The 24,850-nt window shown below is 42.6% G+C and overlaps 1 protein-coding gene across 2 annotated transcripts in view; it reads left to right on the top strand.

The window, feature by feature from the left end:
* The window catches only part of PDE6A (phosphodiesterase 6A), a gene marked incomplete at both ends in the record, with an annotated part of 68,894 nt that overhangs the window by 34,181 nt on the left and 9,863 nt on the right, over positions 1-24,850 (top strand). For both annotated transcript variants that reach the window (XM_082650922.1, XM_082650921.1), the window contains 10 exons: positions 2,701-2,748; positions 5,302-5,451; positions 6,027-6,170; positions 8,065-8,130; positions 8,346-8,492; positions 9,384-9,491; positions 13,991-14,100; positions 15,662-15,749; positions 15,934-16,034; positions 16,557-16,664. In XM_082650922.1, coding sequence (XP_082507048.1) covers positions 2,701-2,748; positions 5,302-5,451; positions 6,027-6,170; positions 8,065-8,130; positions 8,346-8,492; positions 9,384-9,491; positions 13,991-14,100; positions 15,662-15,749; positions 15,934-16,034; positions 16,557-16,664 — 1,070 coding nt within the window. The remainder of the gene's footprint in view (positions 1-2,700; positions 2,749-5,301; positions 5,452-6,026; positions 6,171-8,064; positions 8,131-8,345; positions 8,493-9,383; positions 9,492-13,990; positions 14,101-15,661; positions 15,750-15,933; positions 16,035-16,556; positions 16,665-24,850) is intronic.

Below are 24,850 nucleotides of genomic sequence, written 5' to 3'. Positions count from 1 at the left end.
GACAAGGTGCAACAGAGACTTTTTTCAGAAGCAAGTGTCCAGCAAGCAGCTAAAGAGATGACTCTGATGCTGTGGAGCAAGAGGACAGATGGAGATAGAGATTTGTGTCAACAAAAGGTAGAGATCTGTACTGACTACACTACAGACCATATGATAGTATATCTGGTCCTTGACCACTTTGCTCCTAGGAGCAGATGGTACTTGAAACCATGAGTGCGGATGAAGTCACCAGGGAGAGTGAGGGAGACTCGGGGTAGAATACTAGAGGATGCCAGCATTTAATGATTGGGTGGAGGAAGAAGAGTGTGTGAAGGAGAATCAGAAGAAAGGTTCAGAGGTGTCTGGAGGCCCAGGAGAGGGTAGTGTCATGGAAACCAAAGAAGTAGAAAGTTTCAACAAAGAGAGAGAATAACAAATGCAGCAAAAGTGATCCAGTGAGATAAGAACCAAAAACTCCCATTGGGCTTGGCAGTTAGGAGGTCATTGATGGCCCTGATGAGAGCAGCCTTGGTGGCAAGGTGGAGGAAGAAACCAGCAGGTGGTCTGCTGAGGTGTGGATGGGTAATGAGAAGGTAGAAAATGCAAGAGAAGGTAGAAAATGCAAGAGAAGGAGGAGAAAACCTGATGGTCACTACAAAGACCACATTGGGCCAAGGGAGGATTTTGTTTTCAAGGTTGGGAGAGAACCAAGCATGCCCATGGACTGAAGCTAAAGAGCCCTCAGAGAGGTTAGAAATCAGGAGAGAACAATAGCAACTGATGGAATTGGCCCAAGGAGAAGCCAGAGGCGTGGTACAGTGGGTGGGCAGTCTTGAACAGGAGCAGGGACAGCTCATCCTCTCAGACAACAGAATGGTCTGATCTACTGGGATAGGCAGGGTCAAAGCAAGCTCACATGGTACCTTTTTGAGAACTAGAAAAAGGTGTCCCTTCTTGATGGATGAAAAGAGAAAGGCTAGGGCCATTGTTCTGAAAGTCAAGAACAGGCTGGATTTCAACTCCCAGTCACCCCCTCAGCCAGATGCCTTTGTGCAGTGCACATGCTACGCAACTGTATACAGTGACCCCATAGGCAGGATTCTGGAGGGATCAGATAAGTGTTATCTGCATGATAGGGTAAACTGGTCCAGTTTTCAGGAGAGGAACCTTGCAATATAAATACAATCAGAGCTACAGCACCTTTTACTTCTTCATTTGCTGTGAAGTTTACAGCACAAGGAAAAACTCCTTCCTGACAAAACATATATAATTGATTCAAAGATGTTTAGAGTGGTATTATTTACATTAATTAAAAAAACTGGACATAACCAAATACTCAACAAAAGGGGGCAAGAAAATGGGACACCTTACTATAAAACTACAGTCATCAAAACAGTATGGTACTGGCACAAAGAACAGGAGAGAAAGCCCAGAAATACGCCCACACATACATCATCATACATCATTGTTGTATGATCAATTAATCTACAACAAAGGAGGCAAGAATATACAATGGAGAAAAGAAAGTCTCTTCAATAAGTGGTGCTGGGAAAACTGGACAGCTACATCTAAAAGAATGAAATTAAAACATTCTCTAAAACCATATACAGAAATAAACTCTAAATGGTTTAAAGACCTAAATGTAAGATCAGACACTATAAAACTCCGAGAGGAAAACATAGGCAGAACACTCTCTGACATAAATCGCAGCAAGATCTTTTTGGATCCACCCCCTAGAGAAATGAAAATAAGAACAAAAATAAACAAATGGGACCTCATTAAACTTAAAAGCTTTTGCACAGGTAAGATAACCATAAACAAAACGAGAAGACAACACACAGAATGGGAGAAAATATTTGCAAACGAAGCGACCAACAAGGGATTAATCTCCAAAATTTACAAACAGCTCATGCAGCTCTATATCAAAAAAAAAGACAACACAATCAACTAAATAGGCAGAAGATCTAAATAGACATCTCTCCAAAGAAGACATACAGATGGCCAAAAAGCACATGAAAAGATGCTCAATATCACTAATTATTAGAGAAATGTAAATCAAAATTACAATGAGGTATCACCTCACGCTGGTCAGAATGGCCATCATCAAAAAAAAAATGATACAAATGAACTTATATACAAAACAGAAACAGACTCACAGACTTAGAAAACAAACTTATGGTTACCAAAGGGGAAAGGTGCGGGGGGTAGGGATAAACTGGGAGGTTGGGATTAATATAGATACACTACAATATATAAAATAGACAATCAACAAGGACCTACTGTATAGCACAGGGAACTCTACTCAATACTCTGTAATAACCTATATGGGAAAAGAATCTGAAGAAGAATAGGTGTATGGATATGTCTAACCAAAAAATGAATAAAAGATGAATGAGATATGAAAAAAGCTAACATTAAAAAGAAGAAAATGGGACACTATACAGCTATTAATAACAACAAATTGTAGCCTTAACTTTTTCAAAGCTTGGAAATGACTCAGAAGTGAAGCAAATGGTAAGAAGCCATGTTTATAAGGCAGATTTCCTGTTTGGTAGCCTCAGTTAGTAATTCAAAACCATCTTAATCATGTCTATCTGATGAAAAGAATGTGAATGCCTTGGATAAGGACGTGATATTTCTGAAAATATCATGCCCATTGCCCTCAATGGGTAATCTATCAAGTCTAATCATAACTCCATTATTCCTCTTCATGGCTTTCAGATTTGCAACATCATGAATGCACCTGCAGAGGACTTTTTTGCATTCCAGGTAAGTTATTTTTTATTTACTCTCTCAGTCATATGATATTTTTCCCCCCAAAGAGGATTCAAATACATTAGAATCCATCTACTTTATTGGGAAGCAGTCTCAACAAAGCAAAAATGTGAGTGCAAAAAAGTCATGTGCCCATGGAAGTGGGGAGAGAGCGAATTTGGTAAATCCAAGGTCCCATTTAGTTTCAAAGTTTACACCCTTTGCTTTCTGGCCTCAGGACCTTTGCTTATGCTGTTCTCTCCCTTACTACCATCTCTTGTCCAAATCCCCTTTGCCCTTCAATGATAACCCCAAATGCTATGAAACTTCTATGAAGTTTTATTCTGCTTCCCCTGGCTGAATATCGTTTCTGTCTCCTTAGGATTATCATGGAATGTTGTTTAGTATTCCATTTGATTTTGTTTGTTTGTATTTTTAAAAAATGTTTGCAGAGGGCACGCTCTGGGCCAGGCATGGGCACGATGCTACACCAGCTACAGAGGTGGACCAGACAGGCATGGTCTTTGTCTTCAGGGAGCTCACGATCATATGGGGAAAGAGGCATGTGGAGTGCTGGTCAGGACAATAGCAGAGGGACAGAGGAGGGACTCTCCCAGGGGGGGCTTGACTTCATCTGGGAAGAGTCAAGGAACGTGTCCCTGAGAAATTATGTTTGGGCAGTAAAGAAAGGAGAGAGGATTGCAGGAAAGAGAGGGCTTGTTGGAAGGAACCAGAGTAGACCAATGAGACTAAGGGGAGAGTGGCAGGATGAAACTCTAGAGAGGTAGACACAGACCAGGTCACACAGGGCCTGGAAGACCATGCCAAGGAGTTTGGCTTTCTTACTCTATTTCCCTTACATCATCTTTCATGATCCTTCCTTGTCTTTTAGATTAATTCCTCTTGGCAAAATATAGGCTTCCTTTGGTCAAAGGTCGGGGCTTATCTTTCTTAACATGTGCAGCTCTGGGTGCTCTGTCAATATTTCTTGAGTTTAGCATGCTAGGTGTATGAAAACCAAATAATGAGCAGTCAGGAAATAATTAAGAAGGAAATAAAAATGGCTCATAGCAAAATTAGTGGTTTTTTTTTTTTTTTTTTACTCCTTAAATAACATTATGAAAGACCTTAGAGAGAATATCCTTCCAAGGTTAAAACCGTATGTCTTGTGTTGTCAGTGTGACAAGGCAAATTGTTGCTGAGAGTTGCTAATCTGATTATAACCACAACAGAACTTGATCTTTACCCAAGTCATCTGATTAACTGTAGTTTACCCACTTTAATAAATAAAGTCTAATCTTGTTTTTAGATTCTAGTCTTCTGTCTCCAACTCTTCCTCCACAAAGTAGCCTGAGTGATTTTTAAAAGAAAAACATAAGTTGCATCAAGTAACTTTGCTCCTTAAAAATGTTTAATACTAAAAAAAAAAATGTTTAATACTTTCCCATTTCACTTTTATTCACTTCCAATAAAATCTGCTTCTTTATCATGGCCTTCAGAGAGGCTGTCATAGAAAAGGTTAGGGAGAGAGCTGGGAACTTGAATTCAAGTTTCCTGACTGACAGCTCTTTGCTCTTTGGACTGTATTCTACATTCCTCTGAAATCACTCTCCTACCAGGTGCTGAGTTCAAGAGCTACTTAAATAATAATAATTATCATCTCACCCCCTTTAAAATCTTGGAACTTTCGAGCTAGAAGATTCTCCAACTCCAGGAAGCCTTCCTTGACTTCCTTCCCTCCTCTGGCTCCCAAAGTACCTTGCAGAACTTCCCACATGCAGTGTGATTGCCTGTTTACCTTCCAGATGTGAGCAACCTGAGGACAACACCTCTGCCTCATTTTTCTTGGTTCTCCCATCTTCTAGCTCAGGTTCTTGTACATTGTAAAATACTTGATAAATCTTCAATGAATCAGTGGAAAAAAGGCTAGAAATTGTCTAGTTATCCCCATTTTATAAATGATGAAAGTGAGGCTCAGAGAGATGGGAAATGACTCACAAATGGTACCTCATGATTGACCAAGATATTTCACTTCTATTTTCTCAATTGTTCCATGAGTACATACTCTTACTACCAACCCCATCTATAAATGAGAAAATTGAGGCTCACGGAGATAAAACGACATGCCAAAAGGAACACAGAAAGGCAGGTCGGGAGGCAAAAGGTACAGGTTATATCCGGTTGACTAGTTCAAAGTCACAAGCATCACCAACATGGCCCCTTTTAAGCCAGTCCCCTGCAATTAGCTCCTGTATCTGAAAGGGAAACACTACCTCCCTGGTCTGTTTGTTTGCATCATTAGATCCCCAATACACAACTCGTTGCCTGGCACATGATGGCCCTGATATGTTGGGGATGAAAACAGTATAGCTATCTGGCTTACGGTGCTCCCATCAGATGGGCAATCTGCTCATGGCATTTGGCGACTAAAATCACGCAAAGCCCAACAAGGTCTAACCTCTTGCCACCCCCTCAGCCAATCAGGGTCAAAATGCAGCATGAAGTCCATTACAGATGCCTCTGCAGCCTGGTACCTGAAGCAAACTTACTCTGGCTCTTCTCTTGCAGAAAGAGCCTCTGGATGAGTCCGGATGGACGATTAAAAATGTCCTTTCTATGCCAATTGTGAACAAGAAGGAAGAAATTGTTGGGGTGGCCACGTTTTACAATCGCAAAGATGGGAAACCCTTTGATGAAATGGATGAGACCCTCATGGAGGTACGGTTTTTGAGGAGGCCCCTAGACGTGGTATTCAGAGTCGGCTCACCAACGAACTTGGCTCCCAGAGCCGCATGGTGGGGCCCTTGTGTGCTGCTGCCCCAGCTCAGGAGGGATGGGAGCTCACCTTGTAGACACTTTCCTAAATCAACATTTATTCTCTTTGCTCTCCCTTCTGCACTGCAGCAGTTGCCAGAGAAATCTATATTCCCTTTTTTAAAAAATTAATAAACTTTACCTTTTAGAGAAACTTTAGGTTCCCAGCGAAATTGAGCAGAAAGTACAGAGAGTTCACTTATATCCCATGTCCCCACATACGCACAACACATTCCGTTTTTGTGAAATGATTAGACATCAGGATGGCGTTTCACGTGTGTTAGAGCTTTACTCAAAGTGCATTCCCATCCATTATTTCATCTTATCCTAACAACATCTCTTTGAGGAGGGCAGCACACAGCTAATCAAACCCATTTTGTAGCTGAGAAAATGGAAGTTTACAGAGTCTTGCCCTAAGTTACAGAGGCAGGATCAAACCTGGATGTTCTGCCTCTGATTCTTCCTTTCCTTCCTTTCAGTCTTTGACTCAATTCCTGGGCTGGTCTGTCTTAAATCCTGACACTTATGAGTCAATGAACAAACTTGAAAACAGGAAGGATATTTTCCAAGACATGGTGAAATATCATGTGAAGTGTGACAATGAAGAAATCCAGAAAATCTTGGTGAGTAGTGTTTTCTTCCTGTTTCTACTCTAGAAATGGCTGCTATGGGGACAGCTGTCTCTTGCAGGGTTACCTCAGTCTTAGAACCAGACCTCGGCTTAACAGCTCTAGAAACTCCATTTTTCTCTGTGCTCAGGGCTAACGTGGTACTAGAGATGGAGTCACCAACCACAGTCCCTACTCTGAGAGGAAGCTCGATCTGAGAGACCAATGGACAATGGTCAGTTGCTCAGAGCCTCCCTCCATGAGGTCAGCTCACTTAGAAGACTCAATCTTTCTGAGCAAAGAAATAGTTCAGAAGGGGGTTAGATGTTTGTAGGAAGCCCTCACACAGTTTCATCACTGTACAGTATATAAGGCAATTTCACACTTATGATGCTTACAATAGCCCAGTAAGGTGGGCAGGGAAAGGATTTGGTTTTTTTGGCCGTGCCACATGGCATGTGGGATTGTAGTTCCCTGACCAGGGATCGAACCCACGCCCCCTGCATTGGAAGCTTGGAGTCTTAACCACTGGACCGCCAGGGAAGTCCCAGGGTAAGAATTTTTACCCCCATTGTAGAGATGAAGAAATTGAGCCCCAGAAGGGGGAAGTAATTTGCCCCCAAATCACCCAGCTCGTTAAATAGGTCTCATTTAACATTCAGGATAATGAGCAAATTATCACTGTGCTGAAAGGGCTGCCTTGGGAGGTAGTGAGCACCCCATCATGAGAGGTATCTAAGCATAGGTGAGTGATCATATATCAGGGAAGCTATAGAGGAAAATCCCACCTGGGTGGGAAATTGGATGACAGGCTTTCAAAGATATGTGAGAATCACTGATCCACCATTCCTGGGATTTTGGTCTCAAAGAGATCAAGATTTTAGAAGTAAACAGAATTAGCCAAAAGGCATTGGATATGATGCCCAGCTGAATTCCCAAGACTTTGGTTTATACACTGCACAAGTTGAAACAACATAAACCAATGTTTTCAGAGGGCATTTCTTAAGCTGGGAAGATACAACAAATTTGATCATTTTGATCCCAATAACTGATAAAGCCAAAGGAGAAAACATCCAGTATGGATGAACTGACCCATGGTTCGCTTGTCTCAGTCCATAATTTTAAGCCAAATGATGGACACGGAGACCCTATGGAGGCGTAGCTTCAGTGAACCAGTTAAAAGTTAACAGACTATACTCTAGATCAAGAAATCCGAAACCAGTTATTGGGTCCAGGTTCCCCCCTCCTGTAGCACAGGGGGAAATAGGCCCAGAGAGGGAAGGAACTTGTCTCAAGTCACACAGTAAGTGAGAGGAAGAGCCAGGACCATGAGCAAGGACTCCAGACCCCCAGTCAGCGATAATAACAATATCAACAACAGCATTACTTAATTTTAGCACTTACTATGTGCTAAGCACTGCTCTCGGTGATTTACATGCATTATTTAATTTAATTGCATATATGTTTTTGGAAATGACTTTGCATAAGGGAATTCCCTGGCAGTCCAGTGGTTAGGACTCTGCGCTTCCATTGCAAGGGGCATCGATTCCATCCCTGGTCTGGGAGCTAAGAACCCACGTTTAAAAAAAAAAAAAAAAAAGACTTTGCATCATCTAATTTTAACTTGCCAGTTAAGTACTTTTATTATCCCCATTTTACAAATGAGGAAATGGGAGATCCAAGCCAGTAACTGGCAGAGCTCGAATATGCACGAATGGCTCCATGGCTCCAAAGCACATGACCTTGAATTTACTTGTCAATAAATGTTGAATGACAGCCTCTCTGAGTTGGTAGCTCTGTTGCAAGAACTTTGGTGGAAGAAGAAAAAAGGAAATGGAAAAGTAGAGATACATTTAGACCTTAGATGTAGTAAACTAATTCTTTTCTCTGCTATTTCGGGCCCCGGCAGAAAACCAGAGAAGTGTATGGGAAGGAGCCGTGGGAATGCGAGGAAGAAGAACTGGCTGAGATCCTGGTGAGCTGGGCAGCAGCGCTGGCCCTGACCGGTTACAAGCGCAGGGTGTGCCCCAAGCATGGGCGGGGAGTGTCTCTGCCAAGCATGACCCTTGCCACCCTGCTCTGATCCTTCCAGCGGACTCGGGATAGGGACAGGGCTTGGGTGGGGGGGATAGGAGAGGGACCCAGGAACTCTTCATGTGTCCCAGTCACTTGACTCCATGTTTCACACAGCAAGAACAGCTGCCAGATGCAGAGAAATATGAAATTAATAAATTCCACTTCAGCGACCTGCCCCTGACGGAACTGGAGCTGGTGAAATGTGGAATACAGATGTACTATGAGCTCAGGGTGGTGGATAAATTTCACATTCCTCAGGAGGTGAGGTCGAAACAAACGTTTGATTTCCCTTTTTCTTTTCCCTGTTTCTTTTTTGCTTGCTTTTTTAAAAAAAAACCTCAATCTGTAAACTGCCTTAAAAAGAGTGTACCCTCAGCTTTTAGGATTTAAAGCATTAGTCACATCGCACAGATGCGTCATTTATCAGAAAACAGACACATGGTTCCTCTGAACTGTGGTGTCTCTCAAGGTGGGTATTGAGGCACTGAGTTCTGAAGACTATGGATAAATGGGACGCCAAAAGCAGTCCTACAGTCAAACAGAGTGGGAAAAGTGGGTTAAATCCATTTAAACAGGACTTTTTCCCCTGCAGAATTCCTTAGGTGTGCTGTGCATCTAGGGGGACAGGGATGGACAAAAAGGTGGGGGTGGGGGTATATCGCGTGCAGAATTTCCCAGACTTCTTTGATTAAAGCAGCGGTTCTAAATGTGTTGCCCCAAGGCACATCAGCATCACCTGAAAACGGATCAACACGGGCGCATGGGCACGCGCGCCCCCCCATCCCCCCCCCACACACACACTCCTAGCTGTAAGGAATCAGAAACTGTTTTCGCAAGGCCTCCCCACAGCCCGGAGCGATTCAGACGTGCACTCAAGTCTGAGAACCACTGATGTAAAGACCCCTTTGATTTTTCTCCCGTACAGTTCCTTTAAGCTTCTCCCAGGGCCTTGTTTCATAACCACGTCCACTGTCATAGTACCTAGCAGTCTGCAGAGTGCTCTCACAGCCTTATTGCCTCTATTGCTAGTTCCCACACGTGGTCCAGGGCGGGGGCTGGAGCATCTGGGGTTCAGCAGGCAGCATCCCCACCACCATCACCCCCAAGCCTTGGCGCAATGCTGCTTCCTCACTGATGTGCATGTGTTCGCAGGTTCTGGTGCGGTTCATGTATTCCCTGAGTAAGGGCTACCGCAGGATCACCTACCACAACTGGCGGCACGGCTTCAACGTGGGGCAGACCATGTTCTCCTTGCTGGTGGTACGACGGTGGCGGCATCTGGGCGGCGTGGTGGGTGGGACCGCGGGCGGCTGCGAGCTCCCGCCACACTGGGACGACTTCGTGCAGCTCCCCTAGCAGCAGCAGCATCATTCTGCTACTTACTGCTTTTTTAAAAAAAATGCAAAAAGAGTACATGCTTAGCATAACTGAATTCCAAGAAGAGAGAAGTATATAAAATAAAAAGTAAAAGAAAGCTACATTCTTCTCCCACCCCCAAGCCGGTATTTGGAGAAAACCATGACACAACTCCTTCAAGATTTTCTTCTAAGAAGCATCGAGACATATTTGTTAACACACACATACACAAAGTTTATTTTGTTCATAACCAATTAAATATTATTATTCTGTAACATGCTTTTTTCATTTGAAAATATATAAATATATCGATCATATTCTTTAAATATATTTTTATTGTGGTAAAATATACATAACCTAAAATTTACCATTTTAACCATTTTTAGGTGCACAATTCAGTGGCATTAAGTATGTTCACAATATTGTGCAACCATCACCACTCTCCAACTCCCGAAATTTTCCAACTTCCCAAATAGACACCCTGTCCCCTTTAAACAACAATATTAATGCAGCTCCCCATTTCCCCTGTCCCCAGGCCCTGGCGACCACCATTCTACTTTTTCAGTCTCTATGAATTTGATTATAGGTATCTCACATGAGTAGAATCACACAGTATTTGTCCTTTTGTGTCTGACTTATTCCACTGAATGTTTTCTTTTTTTAAATTTTTTATTTATTTATTTTTTTACATCTTTATTGGAGCATAACTGCCCCACAATGGTGTGTTAGCTCCTGCATCACAACAAAGCGAATCAGCCATACATACACACACGCCCCCATATCTCCACCCTCTTGCGTCTCCCTCCCTCCCACCCTCCCTATACCACCCCTCTAGGTGGTCACAAAGCACGGAGCTGATCTCCCTGTGCTATGCGGCTGCTTCCCACTAGCTATCTATTTTACGTTTGGTAGTGTATATATGTCCATGCCACTATCTCGCTTTGTCACAGCTCACCCTTCCCCCTCCCCATATCTTCAAGTCCGTTCTCCAGTAGGTCTGTGTCTTTATTCCTGTCTTACCCCTAGGTTCTTCATGACATTTTTTTTTCTTAAATTCCATATATATGTGTTAGCATACGGTATTTGTCTTTCTCTTTCTGACTTACTCCACTCTGTATGACAGACTCTAGGTCCATCCACCTTATTACAAATAGCTCAATTTCATTTCTTTTTATGGCTGAGTAATATTCCATTGTATATATGTGCCACATCTTCTTTATCCATTCATCTGATAATGGACACTTAGGTTGTTTCTATCTCCTGGCTATTGTAAATAGAGCTGCAATGAATATTTTGGTACATGACTCTTTCTGAATTATGGTTTTCTCAGGGTATATGCCCAGTGGTGGGATTGCTGGGTTATATGGTAGTTCTATTTGTAGTTTTTTAAGGGACCTCCATACTGTTCTCCATAATGGCTGTACCAATTCACATTGCAAGAGTGTTCCCTTTTCTCCACACCCTCTCCAGCAATTATTGTTTCTAGATTTTTTGATGATGGCCATTCTGACTGGTGTGAGATGATACCTCATTGTAGTTTTGATTTGCATTTCTCTAATGATTAATGATGTCGAGCATTCTTTCATGTGTTTGTTGGCAATCTGTATATCTTCTTTGGAGAAATGTCTATTTAGGTCTTCTGCCCTTTTTTGGATTGGGTTGTTTGTTTTCTTGTTATTAAGCTGCACAAGCTGCTTATAAATTTTGGAGATTAATCCTTTGTCAGTTGCTTCATTTGCAAATATTTTCTCCCATTCTGAGGGTTGTCCTTTGGTCTTGTTTATGGTTTCCTTTGCTGTGAAAAAGCTTTGAAGTTTCATTAGGTCCCATTTCCTTATTTTTGTTTTTATTTCCACTTCTCTAGGAGGTGGGTCAAAAAGGATCTTGCTGTGATTTATGTTATAGAGTGTTCTGTCTATGTTTTCCTCTAAGAGTTTGATAGTTTCTGGCCTTACATTTAGGTCTTTAATCCATTTTGAGCTTATTTTTGTGTATGGCGTTAGGGAGTGATCTAATCTCATACTTTTACATGTACCTGTCCAGTTTTCCCAGCCCCACTTATTGAAGAGGCTGTCCTTTCTCCACTGTACATTTCTGCCTCCTTTATCAAAGATAAGGTGACCATATGTGCGTGGGTTTATCTCTGGGCTTTCTGTCCTGTTCTATTGATCTATCTTTCTGTTTTTGTGCCAGTACCATACTGTCTTGATTACTGTAGCTTTGTAGTATAGTCTGAAGTCAGGGAGCCTGATTCCTCCAGCTCCATTTTTCGTTCTCAAGATTGCTTTGGCTATTTGGGGTCTTTTGTGTTTCCATACAAATTGTGAAATTTTTTGTTCTAGTTCTGTGAAAAATGCCAGTGGTAGTTTGATAGGGATTGCATTGAATCTGTAGATTGCTTTGGGTAGTAGAGTCATTTTCACAATGTTGATTCTTCCAATCCAAGAACATGGTATATCTCTCCATCTATTTGTATCATCTTTAATTTCTTTCATCAGTATCTTATAATTTTCTGCATACAGGTCTTTTGTCTCCTTAGGTAGGTTTATTCCTAGATATTTTATTCTTTTTGTTGCAATAGTAAATGGGAGTGCTTTCTTGATTTCACTTTCAGATTTTTCATCATTAGTGTATAGGAATGCCAGAGATTTCTGTGCATTAATTGTGTATCCTGCTACTTTACCAAATTCATTGATTAGCTCTAGTAGTTTTCTGGTAGCATCTTTAGGATTCTCTATGTAGAGTATCATGTCATCTGCAAACAGTGACAGCTTTACTTCTTCTTTTCCGATTTGGATTCCTTTTATTTCCTTTTCTTCTCTGATTGCTGTGGCTAAAACTTCCAAAACTATGTTGAATAAGAGTGGTAAGAGTGGGCAACCTTGTCTTGTTCCTGATCTTAGTGGAAATGCTTTCAGTTTTCCACCATTGAGGACGATGTTGGCTGTGGGTTTGTCATATATGGCCTTTATTATGTTGAGGAAAGTTCCCTCTATGCCTACCTTCTGCAGGGTTTTTATCATAAATGGGTGTTGAATTTTGTCGAAAGCTTTCTCTGCATCTATTGAGATGATCATATGGTTTTTCTCCTTCAATTTGTTAATATGGTGTATCACGTTGATTGATTTGCGTATATTGAAGAATCCTTGCATTCCTTGAATAAACCCCACTTGATCATGGTGTATGATCCTTTTAATGAGCAGTTGGATTCTGTTTGCTAGTATTTTGTTGAGGATTTTTGCATCTATGTTCATCAGTGATATTGGCCTGTAGTTTTCTTTCTTTGTGACATCCTTGTCTGGTTTTGGTATCAAGGTGATGGTGGTCTCGTAGAATGAGTTCGGCAGTGTTCCTCCCTCTGCTATATTTTGGAAGAGTTTGAGAAGGACAGGTGTTAGCTCTTCTCTAAATGTTTGATAGAATTCGCCTGTGAAGCCTCCACTGAATGTTTTTAAGGCCTATCCAGGATCTAACTTTGTGGCTTCAGAGTACTCTGCATTGTTCAAGTAGACCATGATTTCTTTACCCAGCTCCCCTATTGTTGGACATGGGGGCTGTTTTCGATCTTTCACTATTACACACAGTGCTACTGTGTCCTTGGATGGACATACCTATGTGTATGTGTCAGTCTTTTTGTCTCAGAGGGTTTGCAGTTTCTATATTTCATTTAAAAGTGTTTTCCCATCCAGGTTATGACACACTTCTCTGCCCTTGCCCAGGCTCCTCATCCTCATTCCTTTCCCTTGTGGCCGGAATGGTCAGGGCAGAGTAAGCTCTAGGGCCAGGAGGCAGGAATTCTGGCTAGGCTGTCATTGAGGGTGAAAAACACACCCCTTAAACTTGATTTATTTCTTAGAGTCACAGAGTCAGCATCACCTCCCCAGGGCTCTTTTCACCCTTGACTCCAACAACCTGCACAAACAAGGAGTTAAGTACTTGCAAGAGGCTCACAGAAAAATTCTTCTGGGCTGTGCTTGAATCGGTAGACCAGGCTTGGAAGGTTTGCTTTACCAGTCTGGTCATGTTCAAAAACACTCTAAATCCTAAAACTCGAGGGCTGTCAGTTTCTCAACAATCATCCAGTCTGATGCCCTCCACCTTGAGTGTGCACAATGAGATACTGAGGCCCAGAGGGAGATGCGACCAGCTAAGGTCACTCAGGAGTAAGGTGACGCACCAGCCCCATTTGCCTGGGACTGTCCCAGTTCTAGCACAGAAAGTCCCACATCCCAGAAAACCCCTGAGTCCCGGCAAACATCTGGTCACCCTGGGGCGCCATGGGTCGAGCCAAGATCAGACCTATGTTTCCAAGCTCCAGGCCCTCCCCCTCACACCTGAGTTCTCAGCCCTGCTTCCAACCCCCCCAAGAAAGGAGTGAGTGCTATCTCTGACTGCTCTTCCAGACTGGAAAGCTGAAGCAATACTTCACAGACCTGGAGGCCCTGGCCATGGTCACCGCCGCCTTCTGCCATGACATTGACCACAGAGGCACCAACAATCTCTACCAAATGAAGTGAGTCAGTGCTTACTGGCCCTCCTCTCTACCTCCTGCCTCCAGGATTGATTACCTAGATCTGAATGGGTCTCAGACAGACTCTCTTGCCAAGGAGAAGTCCCGCAGTCCACAGCTTCCCACTTCTTCCTGCCCTTTGGATCTGGGTAAACTCCTGTGATAGACAGAATAATGACTCTCAAATATGTCCACACCCCAATGCCTGGAGCCTGGGAATATATTGCCTTACATTCAAAAAAAAACTTCATGCCTGTGATTAAGTTAAGGATGTTGAAATATAGGGATTATCTTGGGTTATCCAAGTGGGCCCCACATAGTCAGAAGGGTCCTTATAAGAGGGAGGTGGTAGGGATGTCAGAGAGGACAGAAGATGCTACACTGTTGGCTTGGAAGATGGAGGATGGGCCACAAGCCAAGGAATGTAGGGGGCCTCTACAAGCTAGAAAAGGCAAGGAAACAGATTTTCCACTACAGCCTCCAGAAGGGAAGCAGCTCTGCAGACCCATTTTAGACTTTGAACTCCGAGCTGTAAGATAATAAAATTTTATTGTTTTAAGCCATTCAGTTTGTGGTAATGTGTCAGAGCAACAACAGGAAACTAATATATTAAACTTCTTCACTCTTCTCCTTCCCTTCCTACCTGTTGAATTAATTCAAGCCAAGATGTTAGTAACTGAGAACGGTTCATTTATTCACCTTGGGTTTACAATGCTCCTAACACCAGTATGGTAGGCCCTAGGCTAGGCAAAGGAGGTACCAGGGTGAGCAAACCAGACACAGTCTCTGTCCTCACAGAGCTTATATTCTAGATAGTCTCTGAAGCAGAGTCCTTGAACCATGTTCTGGGGGACCCTCGTGACCAACTTGTGGGCTGGGCAGAGCAGGGACGAGTGTGATACCCATATTATAAATGAGGAAACTGAGGCTCTTCCCAGGGCCCACAGCCTGTAAGTCATTAACAAGCCCTAGAACATGCTTCTCTGAGTCTTCTCAGTTCTTTCCGGCTGCTCCAAGGTTAGAGATTGTGTTTACATTTTACCTCACGGGAAGCTAAGTACTGATCTCAGTGCTTGGCGCATAAAAAGGGCTCAACAAATATTTATTGAATAAAGACATGAATAAATATATTGCTTGTGGGAATTCAGTGGCTTCCCCTAAGGATCAGGTATGGAGGATCTGGGGCTTTGTGATGTTCAAAGTACGGCCCAGGGCCAATGTCCATGGATTGGCACTGGGCCAATAAGTTTCTAAAAGTGCACGTGGCATTGTGTTTGTGCCTTTTTCTGGAGATAAGGGTCCACACTTCTAGGGAGTGCATGACCTCAAAGAGGCCCAGAGTCAATTGTGCAGAAAACTAAAGCCTGAGGGTCAGGACACCTGCTATCTAGTCCTATTTCCCACTGTCCTACCGTGTGGCAAATTCCTTCTTATTCCTGAACTTCAACCTCTCTGCCTGCAGAACTAGGAGGTGACAGGAAAGGATGATGTTTTTAGCCTTCACCTCAGCCATTTCATACTGATCCTCTCTCTCTCTCTGTGTCTCTCTTTCTCTCCCATTCAGATCCCAGAACCCACTGGCCAAGCTCCATGGGTCCTCCATCTTGGAAAGACACCACTTGGAGTTTGGCAAAACATTGCTGAGAGATGAGGTAGGATGAGGACCCTCTAAACTGGCTTTGGGGCCTGAGAAGGAGCGCCCATCTCACAAGAAGCCTGAGTGCGGCCAGGCATTGGCCTGGGCTGCCTCTCCCATCACCTGGGGCGGCCATCAGTAGTTGAGCAACTTTACTTCTGGCATCACTTCCTATATCTCTCCTATGGTTTTCTCTTTAGAGCTTGAATATCTTTCAAAACCTCAATCGCAGGCAGCATGAGCATGCAATCCACATGATGGACATCGCGATCATTGCTACAGACCTCGCCTTGTATTTCAAGTTGGTGTTTCTTCTTCATTTTAAGAATAACAATGATTAGGGAATTCCCTGGCAAACCAGTTGTTAAGACTGCCATGGGCCCGGGTTCCATCCCTGGTCGGGGAACTAAGATCCCACAAGCCACCCAGTGTGGTCAAAAAAAAGAATAGCAATGATTATAATGATAATGAACACCACAGTTCTAATTGATTTAGTATATGCTCTGTGCCAGGCACCATACTTTTGCTATGGACACATCGACTCTCACTACAGCTCTATGAGTTAGATATTTTTACCCCCATTATACAGATGGGGAAACTGAGATCCAGGGGAAGATTAGCTAAGATCAGATAACAAATCCATGGTAGAGTCTGAGTTAGAACTTAGGTCTTCACTCCCAGGCATTGGTTCTTTTCACCTTTTTTTTTCTTTTTTTTAATTACGTTGTTTTAATTAGCCTCTGTCTGAAACAGCCAACATTAGAAGGCCAGGGGTTGCCTTATTCTAAGATGTGCTCCTTTAACAAACTGGTGTGTTTTGTAGGAAGAGGACGATGTTCCAAAAGATCGTGGATCAGTCTAAGACATATGAGACTCAACAGGAGTGGACGCAGTACATGATGCTGGATCAGACACGGAAGGAAATCGTTATGTGAGTTGAGACAGGGCTCAAACCCTGATCCCCTTAAGCCCAGGGTCATAAGGCAAAATTCTGCACTGACAGGCCTTGCTGCCTTCAAGAGAGCCCTGGGACACTTTCCATTATGGAGGCCTCTGACATATGAAGCAAAGAAGTTATGCCAAAACAGCATTGCAGAAATTATATGTTTAATCTTTACTCTAACACAAAAATACGAGAAAGTATACTATCATTTTACTTCTTTGTATACAAAAAGTACACTATTTGAAGTATTTCTATCCTAAAATGCAGAATTTTTGTGGTAAAGTGATGTAACTTTAAAGTTTTTGATAAAACATAGAGTATTATACCAATTATGGTTTGAGTGATAGCTAAATGTCACTCAAAATCTGTAGGCTTAATTTCTTGAGTGTTCTTTTATGCATGGCAATGGCCTGCAAAACAGCTGTGCAATTCACAAATTAGTTCCATGAGTTGTGTGATATTTAGTGCTTTGCTGGCATGAGGTCTGGTAATGGGATGCAACTTTAAGTTTTCTGGTGAATGTCTTCTTTTAGTTTCTCTCAGTGTGCTTCCATGATTCACTTCAATTGATGATGGGGTGAGAAGTGTACATCTGAGGCTTTTCTTGAATATGTGGCCCAAGCCAATGGCTCCCCTGGCTCCCCTGTGACAGGTCCTGGGTGTTGATGTCAAAGGAAACAAGTCCTGGCCCAGTACCCAAAGAGGTGTTGTTAGTTTATCCCCAGATGCTTCTGTGGAGATGAGGTTTAATTAAGTCACAAATGTTACAAGTCCCTGCAACAGAGAAGGGGCAGCTGCTGGGACAGGCTCAGGGAAGACTAGGCAAGTGGCCAGTCTTTCCCTCAGCTCTGAAGTTGTCCAAGCAGGCCTCCCCAAAGGTCCTCCCATCCTGGGGAGCAGGGCGATCTGCACCACTGAACAAGGAGGCACACGCTGGCTACAGCTGCTCCCGGGCAGACCAGGAGCTGCCCTGCTGGACATTTCAAAATGGTGCTGCAGAAGAACTGAATGACTGGAAAGAACACCAAGTTCTTGGACAGGGGGTCTTATTATTAGAAAAGCTGTCTATTCTCCCTATTTAGTTATTCATTTAAAGTGATTCCAAGGAAAATATCGATTTTATTTTGGGGAGAATTAGGAAGCCAATTCCAAAATCCTTATGAGAAATAAGTATGCAAAACGAGCCAGAAAATTCTGAAAGAGAAAGGAAATAATAGGGACCAGCAGAACTGAAGGCAGTTCAGTCCTAGGCATGAGAAGGACAGGTCAATGAACAGACTCAAAAGACAGTGCCTATGCTAAAAGTGGATTTTCTGCCAGTGGAGAACGGGATAATTTCATAAATGGTGTTGGGACAATGAGGTGGTCTGATTGTTTTTTTCCAAGACCAGCAAGCAATTCTTCAGTTCTCAGTGAGCACTGACTGCTTGTCCTACAAATTTCACTCAATTCTCACATTATCAACCCGGAGATAGTGTCAGACCCCACTTACTAAGGGCTCAGCCCCACGAGACTGGCTTCCTTTCAGACACCAATGGCAAGTCCACGTTGCCTGTGCTTCTGATTGACTAGCTATAAACTGGATGCTCCCATGACCACCTCCTTGGGTTCGATTAGTTTGTTAGAGTGGGTCACAGAACTCAGAGAAATGTTTACTTACATTACCAGTTTATTATAAAGGTTATTATAAAGAATACAGAAGAACGGCCAAACAGGTACATAGGGTAAGGCCAGAAGGGCCCTGAAAGCAGGGGCTTCCATCCCCATGGAACTGGGGTGTATTCACCAACCCTGAAGCTTATTAAATCTCATTGTTCAAGAGTTTTTATAAAACTTAATCTGCAGCTCCTCCCAACCCTTTCCAAGAGGCCAGCAGGTGGGGGTGAAAGTTCCATCCCTCTATTCACTTGGTCTTTCTGGTGACAGCCCTACCCGAACCCACCTAGGGACCCTATCCTAAGTCGGCCTATATCACCTCATTAGCGTAAATCCAAAGGGGGGCTTCTTGGGAAGGATAAGACACTCCTATCACTCAGGAAATTTCAAGAGTTTTAGGAGCTCTGGGTGAGGAACCAGGGACAAAAACCAAATATATTTCATATTCTACCACAGAGGTAAATCCCTATTTCACTCTTATAGCAAATAAATTCTAGATGAATCAAGGATTTTAAAATAATGAGAAAACAAACTAAAAATATGGAGAGAGGAAGAAAGCACGGGAGAATTAAAAAGAGTAAGCTTTTCTAAGTGTGACATAAAATTCAAGACATGAATAGATCGATACATTTGACTACATAAAAATTAGAGATTTCTGCACAACACACACGAGAACACATAGCTAAAGTCAGAATGCAAATGACACACTGGGGGAAAATATGTGCAACACTTCTGACAGAAAAAGAGCTAATTTCCTTAGTAGTGTTAATACAATTCAAGAAAAAGCCTAATCCCACAGAAAAAAGAGCAATGGCATGAATAGATATAACCCAGAAAAGGAATTGCAGTGGGATGTAAACATACGAATAGATGATGACCTTACCCATAGTGAGAGAAATGCAAAATAAAAGTACCTCGAGATATAATTGTTCATCCCTCTTACTGGCAAAGATTAAATGTTTGCTAACACATGGTGTTGGGCAGAGTGAGGGGCAACAGGCAATCCTATTCACTGTGGTGGGAATGTAAATAAGTGCAGATTTTTGTTTTGTTTGTGTGTGTGTGTGTGTGTGTGTGTGTGTGTTATAAAGTTTGCTTATCTTTGATCTTAGTTTCCCGACCAGGGATTGAACCTGGGCCATGGCAATGAGAGCGCTGAGTCCCAACCACTGGACCACCAGGGAACTCCCCAGTAGGGACAGTTTTACGGAGGGCAATGCCTATCAAAATTGTAACCGGCCATACTCTTTGACCCAGCAATCCCACATCTAGGATTTACCCTCCAGATTTTCTCCCACATATGCTTCAAGGAGTATGCACAAAGTTATTCATTGCAGCATTATTCGTAATCACAAAAAATATTGAAAAAACCTTAAATAACCATCATGGGGCACCAGGTTAAATACATTATGGTATTTTCACACAACGCAATGTCATGCAGACTTTACAAAGAAATGATATTAAGGGTTTCAAAAAATTTTGAAAAGCCAGAGGCAGGACTTCTTCAATCACTGTAAAGCCAAGGTAGTCTTAAGCGGCAGTCTTCACTGAGCACACATACCCCTCCCAAAGCCTTCCAAGACAAATATGGGCTTGGACAGCCTCAAGGGAATCAGTGTTCTCTCTCTTCACATTATCTTCTGGAGAAAGCACAGTAGGTGAGGCATGGTCAGTTCCTCACTCTTCTCCCATGTTACAAAATAAAGGCAAACTCACCCTTTTTTGAAGTCTATGGTGCAAAGGCCTCTGGGGCATCATACAGAGGGACAATAAATACTGGTGTCCTCAAAGCTTCTTTTAATCGTGGCATTATAAACCCAAGGGAGGGCTTCTGATAGATAAATTTGGAAGAATTTAAAGAATGGAATGACATTGTGACAAAACTCCTTCCATTCCCAGGGTTTCTAATTATTGCATCTAATCAGTCTTGCAATAAGAAGTATTCATTCATTAACTGATTGTTTTTTCTTTTTGGCCGCACCACACGACTTGCGGGATCTTATCCCCAACCTGGGATTGAACCCGTGCCCTCAGCAGTGAAAGCGCAGAGTCCTAACCACTGAACCGCCAGGGAATTCCCAATTTGTTAACTGATTTTTAAAAAATAGTCCCATCCTATCTCATCAATAGATGAATTTCCAAAAATATTTGAGTGTTTAATAATTTCTAAAAATAGGTAATATATTTTATTGTATTGGTTAAGCGTGTAATAATAATAACTCAATCCAAAAGAAAAGTTTTCAACACTTGGAGACCTATGGTCAAAGACAGCATTGTTTAGTTGTATAATTTCAACTAATGGACATATTTGGTTGCAAATAAGTATGAAAGGGTAATCAATACATTTCATATATATGTTTTTGAATGTCTGTGATATGTATACAGTTATACACATATATATATACATACATACATACACACACACACACACAAAACATTAGGATAAAAATCTGTGGGGGAAGTCAACTGGAAATACAAGTTTATGAAGTAAAGGAAGAATGCAAAATTCCAGACTTTTTTTTTTAATTGAAGTATATAGTTGATGTACAATATTAATGTGTTACAGGTGTACAATATGGTGGTTCACAATTTTTAAAGGTTATACTCCATTTATAGTTATTATAAATTATTGGCTATATTCCCTGTGTTGTACAAGATATCCTATAGCTTATTTTTCACATAGTAGTTTGTACCTCTTAATTCCCTACCTTTATATCGCCTCTCCCCACTTCCCTCTTCCTACTGGTAACCACTATATCTCCAGCTTGTTCTTCATATCTGTGAGTCTGCTTCTTTTTTTATCACATTCACTAGTTCGTTGTTTTTTTTAGATTCCACATTTAAGTGACATCATACAAAATTTCCCTTTCTCTGACTGATTTCACTTAGCATAATACTGTCCAAGTCCATCTATGTTGCTGCACATGGCAAAATTTCTTCATTTTATGGCTGAGTAATATTCCCTTGTATATATATACCACATCTTCTTTATCCATTCATCTGTCGACAGACACTTAGGTTGCTTCAATACCTTGGCAATTGTAAATAATGCTGCTATGAACATTGGGGTGCATGTATCTTTTCAAATTACTGTTTTTGTTTTTTTTGAATATATACCCAGGAGTGGAATTGCTGGGTCATATGGTAGTTCTATTTTTAGTTTTTTGAGAAACTTTCATACTGTTTTCCACAGTGGCTGCACCAATTTACATTCCCACCAGCAGTGTACGAGAGTTCCCTTTTCTCCACACCCTCACCAACGTTTATTATTTGTGTTTCGTTTTGTTTTGTTTTTTTATGATAGCCATTCTGACAGGTGTGAGGTGATATCTCATCGTGGTTTTGACTTGCAGCTCCCTGATGATTAGCAATGTTGAGCATCTTTCCATGTGCCTATTGGCCATCTGCATTTCCTCTTGGGAAAAATGTCTATTCAGTTCTTCTGCCCATTTTTTTTTTTCCATGGCACGCGGGCCTCTCACTGCTGTGGCCTCTCCCGCTGCAGAGCACAGGCTCCGGACGCGCAGGCTCAGCGGCCATGGCTCACGGGCCCAGCTGCTCCGCGGCATGTGGGATCCTCCCAGACCTGGGCACGAACCCGTGTCCCCTGCATCAGCAGGCGGACTCTCAACCACTGCACCACCAGGGAAGCCCATTCTGCCCATTTTTTAATCAGGATATTTTGTTTTGTTTTGTTTAGGTTGTTTATTTTTTTGATGTTGAATTGTATGAACTGTTTTACATTTTTGGATATTAACCCCTTATTGGTCATATCAATTGCAAATATTTTCTCCCATTCTATAGGTTGTCTTTTTGGTTTGTCAACGGTTTCCTTTGCTGTGAAAAAGCTTTTAAGTTTAATTAGGTCTCATTTGTTTATTTATTTTTAATATTTTTTTAAAATTTTATTTATTTATTTTTGGCTGCATTGGATCTTCGCTGCTGTGCGCGGGCCCACTCCAGCTGCGGAGAGTGGGGGCCACTCCTTGCCATGATACCTGGGCCTCTCACTGCGGTGGCCTCTCCCGTTGCAGAGCACGGGCTCCAGAGCGCAGGCTCAGTAGCTGTGGCACATGGGCTCAGCAACTGTGGCTCACGGGCTCCAGAGCGCACGTTCAGCAGCTGTGGAGCTCAGGCCCAGCTGCTCCCGGCATGTGGGATCCTCCCAGACCAGGGCTTGAACCAGCGGCCCCTCCATTGGCAGGCAGATTCCCAACCACTGTGCCACAAGGGAAGCCCCATTTGTTTATTTTTTGCTTTTATTTCCTTTGCTTTAGAAGACCAATCCAAATATATATATATTGCTACAATTTATGTCAAAGAGTGTTTTGCCTATACTTTCCTCTAGAAGTTTTATGGTTTCTGATCCTACATTTCAGTCTTTAAAATTCCAGACTCTTAAAGAAAAGCTTGTCTCTTTGTTTTTAAATGGGTGATGTGCTGATGGTTGATATGAAAATGCTATGCTATTTAGATTCCTTTATACTTAAAGAATGATGTAATCATTTTAATAGCAAGATGTCAACTTAAAAATGTACAAGAAGGTAAACATTCTTCAGAATTCTTCAGCTAGGCACTCAGTGAAAAATGTTGAAGATCTATAAAGCAGTGTTCTCAATCTTAACACTATTGACATTTGGGGACAACAACTCTTTGTTATAGGGGCTATTCTGTGCATTTTAAGATTTCACTTAGTAGATGAAACCCCTGGTTTCTGCTCACTAGAAGCCAGTAGCAGCCCCTGGTTTCTGCTCACTAGAAGCCAGTAGCAGCCCCTGGTTTCTGCTCACTAGAAGCCAGTAGCAGCCCCTGGTTTCTGCTCACTAGAAGCCAGTAGCAGCCCCTGGTTTCTGCTCACTAGATACCAGTAGCAGCCCCTCCTCCCCAGCTGTGACAAGCAAAAATATCTCCAGGCATTGCCAAATATCCCTGGGGGGCAAAAACTGCACCTGGTTGAAAACCACTGCTGTAAAGCAGTCTTGGAGTTGGTCCATCGATTAGGAGATTAGACACATAATTAGAGCTGCTTCATACCTGGGTACATTGTACCTGTTACACACTTGTGCTTCGGCACCAGAGAGTCTGGGTTCAAGTCTCAGCTCTCTCACTTTTTGTTGTTTGACCTTGAGTAGTTTACTTCACCTCTCCGTGCCTCAGTTTTCTCATCTGCTGAAAGAGGATACTGGTAGTACCTACCTTATGGATTATGACAGGGGCTGAGCTGAGACACGTGGAATGCTGTGCAGCGTTGCTCACGGCAGGTACGGTGTTAGGCTCTTCCTGTGGTATAAATAGACATATATATTTGGCCTTTGTCCCCATTTCCCGACACTGAGCTCTAAAACCCTTGATAGCAGTAAGAGTCATAGGCTTGGCAGGAGTGTCTTTTGTTCTAATGAAGCAACTCTTGGTGGGACCCCAGAGGGCTTCAGGGTAGGGGCTGATCACCAGAAAGATGAAGCCTTGATTAGAAGCTTGGAACTTTCAGCCCCAGCCCAACCTCTGGGGAGGGGAAAGGACTGGAGACTAAATTAGTTACCAACGGCCAGTGATTTAATAAATCATGCTTATGTAGTAAAAATGCCATTAAAAACCTCTAAACAACAGAGTTCAAAGAGCTACTAGGTCAGTGAACACATCTACGTGCTGGGAGGGTGACATGTCTGAAAAGGGCATGGAAGCTCTGTCGGCACCCCCGACCCCATACCTTCTCCTATGCACCTCTTCCACTTGGCTATTCCTGAGTTATATCCTGTATAATAAGAGTTTTCTGAAGTTTTCTGAGCTGTCCTAGCAAATTTTTGAACCTGGGGCCTGTGGGAACCCCCTGACTCTGAAGTCAGAAGTGTGGGTAAGCTGGGAACCTGATACTTGCAGCTGACTTCTGAGGCGAGGGTAGCCTTGTGGGACTAAGCCCTCAAACCTGTGAAGTCTGACGCTAGTGTCAGAAGTGAATTGTATTGGGACTTCCCTGGTGGTCCAGTGTCTAAGACTCCGTGCTCCCAATGCAGGGGGTCCAGGTTCGATCCCTGGTCAGAGAACTAGATCCCACATGCCGCAACTAAGAGTTCGCATGCCACAGCTAAAAGATCTCACGTGCTGCAACTAAGACCCAGAGCAGCCAAATAAATTAAAAAAAAAATAAAAAGAAGTGAATTGTATTGAATGGAATTGAATCGAATCAGAGGACACCTAGTTGGTGACAGAATTGGTTGTTGTGAGGAAAAAACCCAACACGCCCCTCCTGTGCTCTGATTATCTTGGAGTCCTCACCTCAATCCTTGAGGCATTTTAAGCCGATTGACTTTTGTGAGTCTCCTGCATTGCTATCTCTTGGGTCACCCCACTTTAGTGTGTTTACTGTAGGACCAAGGTGTTACAGTACCTCCAGAATCGGGGTGTGACTTTCACTCGTCATTAAACCCTTTATGTCTCCACCCAATTGCAGGTCTCACACTGGATAGTCTGACCAAACCATGCACTGGAAGGTTTCTGTGCATGGATCAGAGATCCTCTAG

This window comes from Grampus griseus (genome assembly GCF_964374135.1).
Source record: "Grampus griseus genome assembly, chromosome: 3".
Lineage (NCBI taxonomy): Eukaryota > Metazoa > Chordata > Mammalia > Artiodactyla > Delphinidae > Grampus > Grampus griseus.
This window is presented reverse-complemented; position numbering and strand designations above follow the sequence as displayed.